The 18,699-nt window shown below is 40.2% G+C and overlaps 1 protein-coding gene across 1 annotated transcript in view; it reads right to left on the bottom strand.

Annotated features, from left to right (window-relative positions):
• GOLPH3 (golgi phosphoprotein 3) overlaps positions 1–14,744 on the bottom strand; it is a 48,104-nt gene extending 33,360 nt beyond the window's left edge. Inside the window, exon 1 of the mRNA XM_043887479.1 lies at positions 13,832–14,744. Within this exon, the coding sequence (XP_043743414.1) occupies positions 13,832–14,056 (225 nt within the window). The 5' untranslated portion in view covers positions 14,057–14,744. The remainder of the gene's footprint in view (positions 1–13,831) is intronic.
• Between the last annotated feature and the right edge of the window lie 3,955 nt (positions 14,745–18,699).

Genomic DNA, 18,699 nt, shown 5'->3' with positions numbered 1-18,699 from the left:
TAAGTGGACTTTTCACATCTGACTTACACAATCTTGAGACATCTCAACCACTATTGCTTGCTTGAAAAAATTTTCAAACAGCAGTACATGAGGGCAAAGTCCCTATCTCTTCCCTTCCCTCCATCACCCACACCCTCACGGGGAACTTCTACTAACATTTGGAACATATCCTCCCCAAATCCTTTATTCTTCCAATGTGCAGACAGTTGTAGTTTAAAACTGGGCTAAGCATTTGAAATGCGCCATGCTGCTGCTATTTAGTCACTCAGTCGTGTCCAACTCTGTGACCCTAGAGACTGTAGCCCGCCAGGCTCCTCTGTCCATGGGATTCTCCAGGCAAGAATCCTGGAGTGGGCTGCCACTTCCTACTCCAGGGGATCTTCCCAACCCAGGGATCAAAATCCCAGGTCTCCTGCATTGCATAAAGATTCTTTACAGTCTGAGCCATCAGGGAAGCCCAATGTGCACCATGTCTAGTCCTTACAAAACCAAATTATGTAGGATTTATTCTTCCATTTTCATAAGACAATGAAACTGAGGCTCAAGAGAATTAAGGAACCTGCCAGTTAATAAGTGGCAAAGTTGGAACTGAAACTGTTCTAGCTCCATCATTCTGTCTTGTCTTCCAAGTTCTGTCTAATGTGTGATCTACAAGTGCTTCCTTTCAGCTTCCATGAAAATGGAGATGCTGAAGTACTCACTTTTCTTTCCGTGCGTGCCATCATTCATTTCACTTCACAGAGCACAAAGTGTAAGCAGAAACTGACTTTCTCTCAAGAAAATGAATTTTTTAAAGGATTTCTGGGAAAAACGCATGTACTTTTGACTAGCAAAGGTATTTTTCTTTTTTGGCCATGCCATGCAGCTTGTGAAATTTTAGTTCTCTGACAAGACTAAACCTGGGCCCTCAGCCGTGAGAGAGCGGACTGCTAACCACTGGACTGCCAGGGAATTCCCTAGCAAAGTTTTTAAAAGTGTATTTAACAGTATCTTATTAATAAGATTTAACCATAATTCCATAGTCTTTCCTAGGAAGCATGAAGGTTTTGGATAGTAAACAGTTTTGCAAAGCTGTTTTCATATATGCAAATTATCACTGTCTTACAATAACTGAATAAAGCATTATTTTACAATGGAAAAATCTGAAGTTTAGGTAAATTAAGAAGTATAATCTGGTTATCAGCAGTTAAACCTCAAGCTACAGTGCTCTGGCTAGATACTGTTCTTTGACCACCATGTTACATTGTCAGTATTTTAAGTTGAGGACATTTTGGAAAGCATATAGAATAATAAAAGCATTTAAGTTTTCTATCAAATCACCATAAAACTACTTATTAGATGTTGGCCTCTGCACGATTCTATTTTTTTAAAATAAGAAAAATATAATTTAATTAAAGAAACACCTACTGAGTACCAAGACCTTGCTAAGCAGAGGTAATAGAGATGACCAAGATACTTACAAGGCACAAAATGAAAAAGAAAAAAATACCATAATTCAGTGTGATAAATATTGTAATACTGATATGAATAAAATGAAAAATATAATTTAATTAAAGAAGCACCTATTGAGTACCAAGACATTGCTAAGCAGAGGTAATGGAGATGACCAAGATATTTACAAGGCACAAAATGAAAAAAAAGACCACCATAATTCAATGTGATAAATATTGTAATACTGATATGAATAAAATGAAAGCCTAACTCTCATGTGACCGTATTTGGAAACAAAGCCTCTGGGAGATAATTAGGTTGAGAAGAGGTCATGGGGGTGGAGCCCCGTGATGAGATTAGTGCTCTTAGGAGAAGACAGTAGAGATTTTGCTGTCTCTCTCTGTCTCCACACACAGCAAGAGGAACCTCACCAGAAGCCAATCATGCAAGCATCCAACCTTCAGGATGGTGAGAAAAGGAATTTTTACTGTTTAAACCAATTCTGTTGGTATTTTTTTATGGCAGCCCCAGCAGACTATCACACATGCATATATACCTACAGCATTCTAGACACTGTGCTAGGTGTACACAATGACAGGGAAAAGGGATAAGCGCAACGAATGGTGCCCTGGAGATTAGGTAAAGAGCTCTGGCTGGGCATCAACAGATGGGTAAGAAATGGCTGCCCAGAAAGAAAAGGAGGAGATCCTATACAGAAGAATCTGCTACAAACACGAAGGCCTAAAAAAAGTAATAATGTGATTTCCAGGCTACTAGAGAGAAAAATAATTAAAGGATGAAGGTCTACAGCACGACCATATTTATAATACACCCCTATTAAATATGGTACATCGAATAATATATTGTCATGCAGTCACAGCAAATAATAGAGCATCTTATTTCTCATTGGAAAAATCCTTATTTACTAACATGGGAAGGTGGTCACTGGGCATTATTAAGAAAACAGGGTTAAAAAAGACAAAGAAAGGGATTACAAACCAGTACTGGAAGGAGTTTTGTTTTTTTTTTTAAGTTTTAAATAAACATAGGCAAACTCATTGAAAATAGGACTGGAAAAATAATCTAACACCAAAATATTACTCCCAACTTCCATTACTTGCCTCTGTGCAATCCTTTCTCCACACAGAACTTTTTTTTTATTGATAATATAAAGAGTGGGTATGAAAGTATTAGTTGCTCAGTCATCTCTGACTCTTTGTGACCCCATGGACTGTAACCTGCCAGGCTCCTCTGTCCATGCGATTTCCCAGGCAAGAATACTGGAGTGGGTTGCCATTTCCTTCCCCAGGGAATCTTCCCGAACCCAGGGATCAAACCTGAGCCCCCCACACTGCAGGCAGACTCTTTACTGTCTGAACCACCAGGGAAGCCCCAAAAGTTCTGTGTCTGTCCTTTCCCCACACAGAATTTTTTTTATTGATAACACAAATAGTGGGTATACCACTCCCCAATACCTTCAGTGGCTTCCCAACTGCACACAGTTTAACACACAAAGTCCTTAACCTGATTTCTAAGGCCTCTATGTTGCAGCACTCTATCATCATCTCAGGTCTTTCTCCCCATCACTTCACTCCTGCCTTCAACCACCTTTCAGTTCCTCAAACCAAACGAAGCTCTTTAATACCTCATGACCTTGAAACATACTAGTATGTCTTCACTGGATTTGGCAGCTATTCATTCTTTGAGTCTCACGTCATGTCCTTAGAAAGTTCTTCCCTATGCTCTCCCCTCAACATCCATTCCCATACAGCATCCTCTGAGTTTCTTTCACAGTAACTATCACAGTGTTTAATTTACACACATATGTATATACCTATCTATATATGTATCTATCTTCCTTAGTACAATACCTTCTGTATAGTAGACATTCCACAAATGTTTGTTGAAGGAATAAAAGTTGAATTATGGATTTTTTCTTTTGTAATCTAGATTTTCTCAATCTTTTTCAAAAATGAGCACAGACTTGTAAAAGAAAGTAATTAACAGTATACTACCTGTTGGTTCTTTAAACTCAAACCAATCATCTTTTCTCTAAGCTTTAATGGTGATTAAATCCAAATAATTCTTCCTTAATAATTATCTTTCTGATCTGTCTCATTCCCTCTTCATCCAAGACCCAGGCAACAAATTTCACAAATTCTAGTAACTTCAAGCCTATTACAAATCTTCCTGCCTCCAACTTTTCCATCTACCAATTCTTTCTTCACTTAAATGTCTTTCTAAAAATCTAGTTTACATCATTACTGCTATCTTTACAAGCAACAACTCTCTCCACTATCATCTCCACTATCTATTTAAAGGCTTAAAGGTACTGAGTTTTTTCATTTTCCCTATTCCACACATAATATCCCTCATATTTTTTATTATTAGACAACTCAGATGTTCTTCTTCAGCTGTGTAAAATAACATTTCTAGAAGGATAACTTTCCCATTTATTTATTTAAATTTATTTATTTTAATTGGGGGCTAATTACTTTGTAATATTGTAGTGGTTTTTGCCATACATTGACATGAATAAGCCATGGGTGTACATGTGTTCCCCATCCAGAATCCCCCTTCCACCTCCCCCCCCCATCCCATCCCTCAGGGTCATCCCAGTGCACCAGCCCTAGGCACCCTGTCTCATGCATCGAACCTGGACTAGCGATCTATTTCACATATGGTAATATACATGTTTCAATTCTATTCTCTCAAATCATCCCACCGTCACCTTCTCCCACAGAGTCCAAAAGTCTGTTCTTTACATTTGTGTCTCTTTTGCTGTCTCGCATATAAGGTTATCGTTACCATCTTTCTAAATTCCATATATGTGCGTTAATATGCTGTATTGGTGCCTTTCTTTCTGACTTACTTCACTCTGTATAATAGGCTCCAGCTCATTAGAACTGATTCAAATGCATTCTTTTTAATAGCTGAGTAATATCCTATTTATTTCCTTTCACATATATATCCTGTCATAACATTCTGTCTAGAATGCTAGTTTCCTATGAAGTTACATGCCACATCTCATTTAAAATTCTGCTCAAAACTTATCTTCCTAAAGTGCTCCCTTTCATCTCCAACACTCCTCTTTGGTGACACACCCAATTCAGGTCTTCTTCACTTGCCCCAGTCCCGACAACACTGCGCACTGCTTCCCATTCCACCAGTGATAACAGAGCTACTTTCCCTTTCCTCATTAAATCGAGACAAGAGCCCAACATGAGGAACTCCTCTCTTCAAAAGAATGCCCCTTTCTTACCAGCCATTAAGATGATTATTAAAGAAACCATCCTAAGAGGAATAGACAAAGGCTGCCACTGTTCCACAGAGGAGGCAAAGGCATCCTCCAAAATGTCAGTGAAGCAATCTGGAGGTAAGAGAAAAGCCACTCCCCCACCAAACAGTTAAAGAAACTATATTAAAAAACACAAATCCTGTGACAGACTAAAGCGGTGGGATGGGGTAGAAGGTAGAACTTGCAGCACACCAGGCTTCCCTGTCCTTCACTATCTCCTGGAGCTTGCTCAAACTCATGTCCATTGAGTCAATGATGCCATCCAACCATCTGATCCTGTCACCCCCTTTCCCTTCCAGGCTCAATTCTGATCCTGTCACCCCCTTTCCCTTCCAGGCTCAATCTTTCCCAGCATCAGGGTCTTCTCCAAAGAGTCAGCTCATGTGTATACCTATGGCTGATTCATGCTGATGTATGACAGAAACCAACACAGTATTGTAAAGCAATTATCCTCCAATGAAAAATAAATTTAAAAATAAAACCAAAAAATAAAATAAATAAAAAATAAAATAAAATAAAACCAAACCACCAATCCTAGGCCTCCAATACCAATTCTACTAAAGGCAGAGTTTCTAATAACAAAGTTTATAATCAGAAACCACCCACAAAGGCATGGGTAAAGTAACTATGACAAAGCTTGAGATGCCAGTCTGTGGTTGTTACTAGAGGACACGGATGGATGCAGGAAAAAGAAACAAGACTTAAAAGAGCAAGAGCCCCAAGGCAGCAGAGGGCATGCAGGAGTGAGAGAAGGAATCAGCCACTTTACTTGTCATTAGAGTCATATTATCATTTTGGAGGTTTGGAGGCTTCTAATGCCTCTGAAGAGTCAGCCATTTCTTATGAGAATTAAGGAAGACTCTGGACTCGGCCTGAAAGTAAGAAATGGTACTTCAGGTGTCCAGATTGTCCAGCACAGCATGCCAGCGATTATCAAAAAATAAACCAGACTGTAGGCTCAGGACAAACACATAGATAAGCAAGCACAATAAGTAATTGCACTTGAAGGAAAGGCTCACTTAAGCCCAGCAAAGCACAAAAAGGTTAAGAAATAATAAAAACAGTGTAAGTATTAAATACTTGTCAGGATCACTATAAATCTTAATTCACTTCTCAAGGCTAGGCAATTACCCATTTGCATTTGTTCAACACCTTGCAGTTTTCAAAAGCACTTGCACATATGCCAATTCACTGGAGCCCTACAATTCAGAAGTTATGGGACAGCCCACAAAAGCAGACTCACTGTGCTCAGGGGGTAAAACTGAGGTCTAAGAATCCAAAGCATTTATCTTAACCCTTCTAACAAGTCAACAGCAGGGCCAGAAGTCAAGAAATATGGCAATCTTCTGATTCCTGATCCAAGGAATCCACTATTACACTTAAAACGTATTTCCATTTAAGTCAATAACATTTTATTGGAACCACTTGCAAATCTGTCTTCTATATAGACTAGATGCTCCTTGAGGTAAGAGGATTTTCCCCGGAACTTCACCACCAGCAAAGACACTGGCACATAGATGTTCAATAGCTGGACTGAACTAAATCTGTTTCCACTGTAACAGTGTACAGACAAAAAAATTAAATGAGCAGCTCAATTCAGTGACTGAACTGAAATTTAAGCTAAATTCTTAAAATGCTATTTCTGAGCTTATTTTGTTAACATGGTATAAAACTGTTTAACAGTTGCATTTAAGAAACTGGAACTAGAAAATGAAACCAGAGTAAAAATAACCATTGGGGATGGGGTGGGAAGGGAGGCGGGAGGGTGGATCGGGATGGGGAACACATGTAAATCCATGGCTGATTCATGTCAATGTATGGCAAAAACCACTACAATATTGTAAAGTAATTAGCCTCCAACTAATAAAAATAAATGAAAAAAAATAATAATAACCATTGGCAATTTAAATGCACTCCTTTAATTCCAGTTTCTCCAAAGGGCAGAGGGTTGAGAGTGGGGAACAAAGACTTTACCTACAAATTATCAACCAACAAGGATAATTTTGTCTTAAAATTTAACTTATGGCTCCCTACAGTTCAATATACTAAAATTATTCCTCCTACTACCAAACTACTAGTCCAATTCTATTACAATAAAAATTCATATCAGAGAAAAAGATCTAAACCTCAGCTAAGCACAAACTCAGTATTTTCAATATTAATTTATTTCAGTATTTCTCAACTTCTTTTTCCCATTTCTGCTCCCTAAAGGAGCTTTCTCAAAGAGTTTTTTCTCTAACCACATCCTCGCCCATAAAATTTGGTAAGATGGTACACTGTATGTACTCAATCACTCAGTAGAGTCCAACTCTTTCAGGCCCCATAGACTGTAGACAGGCTGCTCTGTCCATGGAATTTTCCAGGCAAGATTACTAGAGTAGGTTGCCATTTCCTTCTCCAGGGATCAAATCCACATCTCTTTAGTCTCCTACACTGGCAAGCGGATTCTTTACCACTAGCACCACCTGATCTGTTTATATACTGTATGTATATCTACGCTTTATACATAAAAGGAGTAAGAATTTTTCATCACCATCCCCAGAACCAATTTTCTCTCCCTTAGGGATGATATGACCCTCAATGAAAATACATGCTTTACTAAGTATAGTAAATATTTATTGTGTGGAAGCTATATGCCAGGCTGAGATATTCACCATGGAAAAATTTAATGACAGCAACACAATTTAGTTTTTTAGTTTACTGTTAAGAGTTTTGACCCAGAGAACTGAAATGAAAAGGGCTTGAAGACAGAGACGTTCTTCCTAATATTTGCACCTCATCAAAGGCTTAGCTCAATAAACATATGATGAACACACGGAAGTTATTAGAACTCTGTATGTGGTAGTTACACAATTTGCAAATGTCATCTAGCAAGATAACCAAGGTACAGAAATGCTGGCTTCCTATTTCAAACTTAAAATCCAACTCACCACAACCCTGAAACCTGAAACCTTCTGTAGTCAATTTTCAAGAGGAAAAAAAGACAAAACACAGCCAAAACAATAAACTAAAACAAAGAAACAGTTTCTCTACTAGATCATTTTTAAGCTTCTGGTTCACTAAATGCTTTGAGTACCTCACAAAAGCTATGTTCCCTTTCTCTAGAAAAATATACACATACAATACATACAACTAACTACAGAATGTTCACAGAATTTCTAAATTCCATCCTTTGACTCCAATTTAAGAATTTCTCTATTAAAAAATTATGTAAATCATATACAATTTATTGTTTAAAAATAAAGGTGGTTTTTTTTTCCATTTAAAATTTAACTTTTTCAGCTTAAAATATATTTACCAGAAGCATTCTTTCTGGCAATAATGTACTTTAATATTAATAGTATTCTTGCAGATCACAGATTTACCAAACAACTAGTAAGACAAGATAATATGAATAAAATAACACCCTCCTACATATACATATCTCTTTAATACCTAATTTAAAACCTCAAGATTCACTAGATTATAATACTGTACAATACTATTGAAACAGGTTGCAGTCTTTCAAGCTTTGAGCAGAGAAACCTAAAGCCACTGGCATCAATTTCAAAATGAAGTCGGGTTCTCTCCTTTGTTGTCACTCTTAAATGGAAGAAACAAGGGGAAGACAAGCCATCTCTTTGAGCGGCTTCAAAAGGACACTCCCATGAAAATAAAATCCCCTCAACAAAGATTACAGCAACTCTGAGTGACACAATTTACTCTGATTAATAGAAAAATTATGCGGATACAAAGCTGAAAGTTTGCTTGGACATAAAGCAGTGTTGGGTCAAGTTTAATACAACATAATTGGACAAGCATAATGCATTTTTGGAATTGTAAATCTTTTGTATTTGTAAATCTTTTGAGATTTACATAAGAGCGGACAATGACTGCAATAGGTTATCTCTTTAAATGTCAAAAAGTATGCCTAAATATTTGATCAAAATAACTTCAAAGTGTAATTCTAAAAGATATTCACAAATGATCCATACAGGAATGCTCAGATGGTTTAAAATGAATAAATATCAAATGTCAGTATGACATATAAAATGAATCAGTGAATATTTTGGCCAAACTGTGAGAACCCTGAAGAAAAGTAACTTCACTAATATAAAATCTTATGTAAAAGATACAATCAAGTGATTCAATGAACTCCAAAAACTAATTTTATAACTAATATTTCATACGTGTGTACTCTTAAATGCACCTGAAAAAATAAATGATCACTCAAATCATTCAAAAATATGAACAGCACATTATTTTTATTAAAGGAATAACAAAATTCTAAAACCTAGAAGTCTTTATTATGCTTTAAATTACTAAAATCTTAACACATCTTTAAATACTGAGTATTGAATGAATTTCTCACTAACAGATTTGATATACAGATATATGTATTACTGCATGTACCAGAAGGAGAATTATTTTTTAAAAGTTATCCATCTTAATAAGTACTGTACTTCAAGGTAGAAACCTTGGGAAACTACAAAAATGGAACACTTTTGGATCACTCTTTAGAGCTAATTTAAAAGTCACACAAAAGTCAGTTCTATCATTTTAGTTAAACTTAACTATTTTATCCTAAGTGTGTATTATCCAGCTCAAGCATCTACTTATTTTTCAAGATATAGCGTTAAATTAGCACATTAAGGTTCTTACCTGCAAGCATTCAAAACATCAAAAACTGACTCTGGCAATCTCTAAAAAGGGACTTAAAAAGGTTCTTAAAAAGGGACTTTAAAAAAAAAAAGGGACTTAAAAAGGTTCTTAAAGCTTAAAAAATTGAAAGATGCCTAGGAAATCAGGATGGAAAAGACAAGCACCACAGGGCTAGGGAGAAGGAATCTAAAACAACCAAGTCAGAGAACAATCTTACCCACACACTGACGCTCCACTGACAGGTCCCCCAAAATCCCCACAGCCTCTTGTTCTGCTCTCAAGAGCCAAAGTCCAAGGAGAAAACAACTGGTTGGACAAGTCTAGGTCTGACTACACTACAAAAGGGAAGGGGTGAATGCTTCAATAGGGCATCCCAGGGATGTATACAATGGGGAACACCCTACAGACAAAATAAAACCTTAAGAGACAAAGTGAAGGGTAAAACAAGAAATGTCCACAACAGTCATCAAAATTACAGGAGAGGTCTATGTCTCCATTTTAGAGCGCTCTGAGGCTCAGAGCATTTGAATAACATGGAAAGCAAAGGATATACCTCAGACCAAGACTACACGACAAAAAAAAAAAAAAGACTACACCACATCCTTCCACTCTGCTATTCCACATTCCACTCTAAATTATACCTGGTCATTTAATATAAACAAATCCAACTTTAAAGCACTAAGATGTTCCATGAATGAAGATATTTAAAAGTATATGACACCAGTTATTTCACTTAATTCTCAAAGAGGCATTCAGAAAACAATGACTATAGGAGGCCTCTACGGAAAAATCAAATAGTTGGGAGGGGGGACACACCTAGCTTGTTTGCTGTCTCTTCCTCTTAAACACAGGAGAGATTGCAGAAATCTTTGCTAATTATTTGGAAGTTGAATTCAAGTTTAAACCTATCTGCCAAAAAAAAATAAAAAATAAACCTATCTGCCATCTTGTTGTGGGCTTCTCTTTATTTACTTCAATACCTATGTCCTCTGCCTATATCGAGCATCAAACCCCTGGAGGGGCCAAGGCATCTGTGTTTTAATAAGACAGAAAGGAAAATCATTGGTAAAAAAAAATCTGAAATTAAATTCACGATAACTTTATAGTTATCCCTAATAGGTAATCTGAAGCCAGACCATCTGCTCACTGGCAGGCAAGCTGAGCCTTCTGTTCAGTAAACAGGCGAGGAGGAGAATACTAGATTCAGGATATGAGTTAAACAATTTTTTAAAATATTATAGACTGTAAATGTGCTAAAACTTAAGCTGATAATAAAATGAGAATGAACAAATGACAACCTCCAAGAAGCAAGTTACAAACTTGCTTTACAAAAGATATAAAAAAAAAGGGAGAAACTCTATGCTGAATTCTCAAGTCAAACAAGTGGTGGCTCTTGAGGACCAGGCAGTGACTGGAAAGGAAATCAAGTGGGGCTTCTGGAGAGCTGCTCAGGTTCTGTTTCTTGATGTAGGTGTTGGTTCAACAGGTGTGTTCAGTTTGCGAAAATTCTTCACATTCATGTGCACTTTTCTGTAGGTTTATTATTCAACAAAAAGTATTTTTCACAAGCCGTTAGTCTCAGCATTATTAAAAAAAATTAAAATCGAACTAATTTCACCTCTCACAATTTATTTAAAATTTTCCTTGTTTTGATTTCAAGTAAGGTTAGCTCTAGGGCTTTCCTGGTACCTCAGATGGTAAAGAATCTGCCTGCAATGCGGAAGACCCAGGTTTGATTACTGGGTTGGGAAGATCCCCTAGAGAAGAGAATGGCTACTCACTCCAGTATTTTTGCCAGGAGAATCCCTGGACAGAGGTTACAGTCCATGGGGTCACAAAGAGTCAGAAAGGACTCAGCAACTATTATCTATCTAAGGTTAGCTCACAAATATATAAAGTGTATCCATTATTAATGACAAACATAACCTCTGAATTTAGCTTTTGAGTATCTTAAAAGTACCCAGCTATGACAAAGATGGATATTAAGTTAAAATAATAAAAAGTTAAAAAAATAATAATAAAAGGTTAAAGAAGTGAGCTCTATATTACAGCTAAAATTTAGAATTTGTTATTATTAAATTTAATAAGTTAAAACCTAGTATTAATAAGCATAAATGCCTAGAACCTACATGAGAGTAATTACTGTCCCCTAAAAAAAATGATACAAGTAGAAGACAGGAGGGGGAGGAAGGGGGGAGTGGGAGGGAGGGTGGGATCTCCTAAGGACAAAGATACAAATGCATGAGTTGCCAGGACTAGTTATATGTAAAGATGTGAGGACCAGGGGAAACACAGATTAATCCCTAAAACCTAACTCTTTATAAAGCAATGCAAAGTCCCAACCCCACCCACCACCACAATTCCATGAACTTGCCTGCTAAAGGGAAAAAAGTTTCCTTCCCTCTGTGGTTGCTGAAATGATCAGAATTAGTGTCTGGACCTTGGCCATGACATGGCAGAGTATAGTGACTCCTGACACAAACACAACAGATGGCCTCAATTACCTGCCACCAAAGAACTTCAAATTTTCTAGATTTTGTAAGCACTATTAAGTTGCAACAAATAAATTCTTTAGATTACCTTCATGAAAACCAATCAAGGGAAAACAGCATGTTAATATGCTTCGGCTTAAACATCGCTCAGTAGTTTCGGACTCCTAGGACCTCATGGACTGTAACCTGCCAGGCTTCTCTATCCATGGAATTCCCCAGGCAAGAATACTGGAGTGGGCTGCCACATTCAGAGTAACAACTTAAAAAAACAAAAAGGTACTTTCTCACTCTTAGTTTCTCATTTACAGTGACTCAGAAGTCCAAAAGCTAGTTTTGGTTTAGCTTTTAAGTTTTAGTTTTACACAAAGAATATATCCACATAGAAAAGTCTCAAAACTTATAAACCAGATATTCATTGAGGAATACGGATGAGACTTGTTTTCTTCATTTCGCGCTTTTTTTTTTTTTTGTATTTTTTACAATGTTACTTTTGTCCCAGAGGAAAAAGATAAAAACGTTTATTACCAAGATTCTAAACTTTGAAGCTGAAAGAATCTTTTATAAATACTTTCCAAAATCACATGTCTAGGACATTATACCTCTAGTTTGTTTTTCCAAAGAGAAAAAAGAAATTTCATATACAGCCTGGTTGCGTAACTCAGGAACTAAGAAAGATATTGGGTCCCTTTCGTGGCCAAAGGAACATCAAGTGATCATCAGAAAGACCTGAGCAAAAAAAAAAAAAAAGAAAAGAAAGACCTGAGCAAACTGGAAACCTAGATAACACAAATACTCCAGACATTTCCATCAAGGTAAACTTTAACTCATTAGATTACTAAATATCGGGAATCCACAAACAATCCATATAAAACTCACCTATATCTGATAACTTTTGGAGAAAGATGACGAAGTTGTCTTAACATGGAGTTTTTTTGCCCATCTCTGTGAATTGGGAAAACTATTGAAAAACAAAAAAACTTAGATATTTTTGTATCTGACTCTCAAAATGTGCTGTCTGTAGTTTCCACAGAGAGATATAACAAGCTTCTGGGACCCCTCACCATACATGATTTATACAATATCCATTCATCTGTCTGACCCTCCGCAGGTCTCTAAAAATAATCAACTTTGCAGATAGACACATGATAAAGCAAATACAGCAAAATGTTAATTATAGAACCTAGGTGAGTATACAGGTGTCCACCGTAGCATTTTTCCCAACTCCTCTATGTGTGAATATTTTCACAAGGTATAAGCGTGAAAATAATTGTTTCAAAGTGAGAACACACGTATCTATCGAAACGCTGAGGCCTTTCACAAGTCACAAACCTACCATTTCAAGCACCCCCAAGAAAAAGTCCCTCCCCTTCATTGAGACTGCAAGACTTTTTGTGAGAACAGTAAAACTGAAGAAATGATAAAATTATAAAAATAATCTCTCACCCAAAGCATGTTTACTTAGAAAGTCAATCTGCAGATTTCATGAGAATTTTGTTGGACTTTAACAGGAAAAATAGAACTTTTGCTTCTATTACCATTTCACGGAAATTTTTCAAAATTTCCAAATACACCTTAAGTTGTTCTTTTTTGTTAGTCCCCAGACAGCAGATCAGTGGACCCCTCCTAGGTCCTAAAACCTGCAGAACCTATGGGTTCAGGGCGCTGGTGGTTCCAGGTGTTTCACGCTAACCTGCACTCCATGGGAATTGTACCCTGAGGTTTACCCGGGTTAAACACACGGAAAAAAAAAAGGTGAGGACGCAACAGACCGCCGCGGAGTCAAAATGAAAGGAGTGATTGAGAAACCAGAAAGGGAAATCCAAGCACTCAGTGCGGGAGGGTGAGCAGGGCGCTCCCGCGCGCGGAGCTCGGGAGCTCGGAGAGCAGACGCGCGGAGCCAGTAGCCGGGCTCCCGCTTGGCGCCCGGGCCCTGCACCGGCCGCCCCCGCCCTGCCCGCCGCGCCCGCACCTCGCGGTCCTTGAGGCCCAGCAGGAGCACTTCCTCCATCAGGGTCAGCCGCGTTTCCTTGGAGTCGCCCTTGTCGTCGTCGTCCTGCTCGTCGCGACGGCTCTGCGCGTCGTCCTCATCGTTGCCGCCGCCGCCGCCCGCCGCCCGCTCCTTGTCGGCGGCGTTGCGGGAGGCCTCGGTACGCCGCTGCACCAGCCCGGAGCTGCGCTGGGTCAGCGAAGTCATGGCTCCGCCGCGCCGGGCCAAGAGGGACGCAGGACCTGCCGGGTCTCCCTCTTCCTCCCTCCGCGGCCCCCGACCCGCGCTTCCGTGTTAAGATCGGGCACTGGGGAGAGGTCCGTCGGCAGCAGGGCCGGGTGCAGTCATGAGGAGACGGGCCGAGGGGGAGCGGGTGGACCCGGCGTCGGTGGGGCGGACGAGGGGCTCTATCTTTTTTGTGGCCTCGGACGTGAGGCAGCAGGAGCTAGACGGGGGCGGTAGAGGAGGAAGCGGCTGAGGAAGAAGCGGCGGCGGCGGCGCCTTTCCAATATGGCGGCGCCGGCTGACGTCACTGGAGGATGTGGCACGGACTGCGCGGGGCGGGCCCGGAGGGCGCCGGAAGCGGCGGGCAGGGACCCGGGGGCCGAGGAGTGGGCGGGGGCCAGGGCCTGCGGTCAAGGACCCCCCCCTCCCGGTCCCCTGGGACTCCCCCGGCCCTTGCCGTTTCCTTGGAGTCCCTTCATCGCCCGCACCCGCCTCCCGTGACGTGTCCTTCCTCCACCCGCCTTCCCTGTGTCCCCTAAGGAGCCAGGGCTGAGAGTAGACATTGGAAAGGCCTCAACGAATCGGGGCAGCCTTGGCCTCGCGAAGGCGAACCCTGATCCGTCTGGAGCTGCGCCCACAGCACCCCCGACACCACTGTCCTCGGAGTAGGCCTCGGCCCGGGCTGCGGGGGCCGGGCTTGGAGTCCGGTGTCCCGGTGAGACACTGGAAGGACTTTGCTCACCGCCGATGGGGCGTGGAGAGAACGCCCTCTCTGCCCACACTCCCAGACCCTTCAGAAGGAGCAACTGCGTTTAAATACCCTGAAAGCGGACTTTTAGTTTTTCCAGGTGTATTACGGTATGAAGAGAGAGGATAGAACAGATTGAATAGTTTGGTTTCTAAAACTTTGTCCCTCCTGCCAACCCGGGCGCAGTGAGTACAGTTAGCACTGCACAGGTCAGTACAGTCGACCTTAACGAGCTTTTTATAGAGACAATAAACCTGTTGGGTTTCACGCCACGTCTTTGTACACATTAAATCTTTCAATTTAATTACTAGGTTAAATCCTCTTGGCGTGCTTGACTGTGCACGTTCTGTTAAAGCATAGATGTCAAATCTGAGGGGAGGACGTTGGAAGGCCAGAAGAGTGGAACTTAACACATAAAACATTATCCAGAAATGGTATTGTATGCCATCCGATATTATTTAAAGTCAGGAGTGACCACAGGCTGTGGCTTCAGAATGATTTAGGTAGGAGGAATGTAACTGGACTGAAACTGTAATAAGAGATATTCGCCTACGGTAAAACCGTAGCATGGAACATTTTGGCTACAGAGTTCTTTTCCTTCCACAAACCCATTATCCAGAACTCATGCTGGCCTTCACCACCACCACCACCCACTGCCGCGGAAAGTGGGAAGCTAAATCTAGGGTGGGGAGAAGAGGGCAGGATGAGCACAACGTTCCCTTCCTATTTCCTATCTTTTTGGGCAAAGGTCGATTTCACTTCAACTAATTTCTTTCACTGGCATCCTGTTCAACTCTTTTTTTCCCCCTCTTTTTCTCCCCCTCCCAGTTCTTTCGCAAATAGTTTAAAATGTTGCTTTTTAAAAGAAATATAGTCAAATACACAGTTTAAAGAGTATAAAGATAGGTACAGTGAAAATCGTCCTTCTAGCCCTGACCCTGTTCACCCAGTTGTTCCTCTCTTCCCTTAGTGATTTTCAAATACCTTAGCAGATTAGGGGAAACCTAATTCCCCTCCCCTTGAGTGTGGGCCAGACTTAGTGACTCTCTTCAAAGGAATTGAATGTGGCAGGCAGGACTATGCATGACTTCTTAGATTAGGACAATAGTGTTTGCAGCTTCTCCCTTGTTCTCCTTTCTTCTCTCTGAGATCTGAGGGAGACATGCAAGCAGCCTTACGAAGAGGCCTAGTTGCGAAGGAACAGCCATGTGAGTGAGTCATCTTGGAAGTGAATCCCCTGAATGTGTGCTAAATCCCTTCAGTAGTGTCTGACTCTTTGTGACACTATGGCCTATAGCCTGCCAGGCTCCTCTGTCCACGGGATTCTCCAGACAAGAATACTGGAGTGGGTTGCCATTCCCTTCTCCAGGGTATCTTTCTTACCCAAGTCTCCTGTAGCTCCTGCATTACAGGCAGATTCTTCACCGCTGAGCCATCCGGGAAGACCAATGTGTTAACTACAACCTCATTAATGATTCTGAACCTCTACCACCAGGCTAAGCCATTCCTGAATGGCTTCAAAAACAGTGAAATAATAAATATTTGTTGTTTTCAGCTACTAAGTTTGGAATCATTTGTTATGCAGTATAGGTACTAAGAGCTTCCCTGGTGGCTCAGATGGTAAAGAATCTGCCTGCAGCGCAGGAGATCCAGGTTTGATTCCTTGGTCGGGAAGATCCCCTGGAGAAGGGAATGGCAGCCCACTCCAATATTCTTACTGAAGAATTCCATGGACAGAGGAGCCTGGTGAACTACAGACTATGGGATCTCAAAGAGTCGGAAACAACTGAGCAACTTACACACACACAGGTACTAAAACTCTTGGGCATATACACACAAATATATCAGTACTTAAGAGCTTGTTTGTGATTTCTTTCAGTTGCTTCATATTCTATTGTATAAACATACCATAATTTTTTTTGTCACACCCCTATTGATGGACATTTAGGCTGTTTCCAGTCCTTTGCTATTGCAAACAATACTATAATAAATACAGTGGATAGCTACATGTATTTTGTCCACAAAAATATATGCTCATTGTCTATTCATGCAACAGTATCATACTTTTGAAATTACTCAGACTTTACATAACTTGATTGCTCTTTTTTTTTAAGTTTTCCTAGCATTTTTTTCCTTATTTTCTACAAAGTAGACTTCAAAATCACCTTGTCTCTATACAATTAAAAAGGGAGGAAAGAAAGGAAAGAAAAAACAAAGGAAGGAAGGAAGGAAGAGAGGAATAAATTCTATTTGGGGACCAAAATATATATTCCTAATAACCAGGACCATTTATTTATTGACTGCTGGAAATGTGCCAGGCATGCTTTCCCGAAACCCCACACCAGAATGGTGAAGATTAGGTCCTGCTGCTGTTAGGCATGGACTTCAACTGCTTCCTGCAGTGCAGCTTGTCGGTACCATACCTCATGTCCACGTGGGTCACCTCCAAATACTCAGGAGTTAGAAGTTCAAGCTGGTGGATAAATGTTCTTTCTCTTCCCTAATGGATTGTTTTTAGATCGTTTGTACAACTTCTCAGTGATACTAAGCTACAGCAAGCTCAACAACACATTCTAAATATGGCTATCCCACTTTAAGCCTCAATCCCTCTGTCCTATGCTCCCCATTCCTGGGAGAAGGACTCCGTAACAAAATAGTAGCACAAAAGCCTTTGTCTTGGGTCCTGCCTTCTGGGAATCCCAGAGTGACACACCCATCTTTTTTGCAAAGAAACTCAAGCTGGGGGAAGTTAAGTAATCAGCCCAAGCAGGCACATCTGGCAAATTGCAAGCCTGATGCTTGGAGAAATAAATTCTTGTTATTGTGACTAAGATTTTGTGTTATCAAGCAGCAGTATCTGAGTGATACTAGCATGTTAACCCGGTTCTCACAACATCCTATGTGCTATAATTAGCCTTATGTTACAGGAAAGGCACAAAGAGATAAAGTATCTTACCCAAAATCCACAGCCTGCCTCCAGAGTCCATGTTCTTAACCAAAACCTCAGAATGATGTAATGATTTTACAGTAAGAACAGTTACACGAAGTGGTCTTTTCATAAGAGACAATCAGGTCCAAAGACACATATGCAAAGATACAAAAATTTTTTTAAATATTTACTTATTTACATGGGATCTTCGTTGTGTCACACAAAATGCTTTGTTGTGGCACATGGACTCTCTAGTTGAGGCAGGTGGGCTCAGTAATTCAGGTGCTTGGGTTTAGCTGCTCCTCGGCATGTGGGATCTTAGTTCCCCAACAAGGGATTGAACCTGCATCCCCTTCATTGCAAAGCAGATCCTTAACCACTGGACGACCAGAGAAGTCTCCTAAAATTTTATTTTTGAGTAAGTGATAATAAATTCACATACTTCAAAAATCAAAATGGATAAAAGGAACCTACATAGAGAATTTGTGCTCCTTCCCATGTTCCCATCTATCAAAGGCATAATTGTAACATGGCCCTTATAATTCTTGCAGCCGTACTATCTACGTGTGTGTTTGATTCCCCTCTCCTTCAGTGGGAGCAGATTTTGTAAATTACTTCTAACCACTGTGTGCGTGTGTGTGAAAGTCACTCCGTTGTGTCTGACTCTTTGCAACCCTATATAGACTGTAGCCCACCAGGCTCCTCTGTCCATGGGATTCTCCAGACAAGAATACTAGAGTGGGTAGCCTTTCCCTCCTCCAGGGGATTTTCCCAACCCAGGGATCAAACCCAGGTCTCCTGCATTACAGGTGAATTCTTTACCATCTGAGCCACCAGGGAAGCCCCATTCTAACCACTAGAATATGGCAAAAGGGAGGGGATGTTGCAGGTGTAATTAAGGTCCTTAATAAATTCACACTGAGTTAATCAAAAGAGATTATCCTGGGT

Source organism: Cervus elaphus, chromosome 25, assembly GCF_910594005.1.
Source record: "Cervus elaphus chromosome 25, mCerEla1.1, whole genome shotgun sequence".
Taxonomy (NCBI): domain Eukaryota; kingdom Metazoa; phylum Chordata; class Mammalia; order Artiodactyla; family Cervidae; genus Cervus; species Cervus elaphus.
This window is presented reverse-complemented; position numbering and strand designations above follow the sequence as displayed.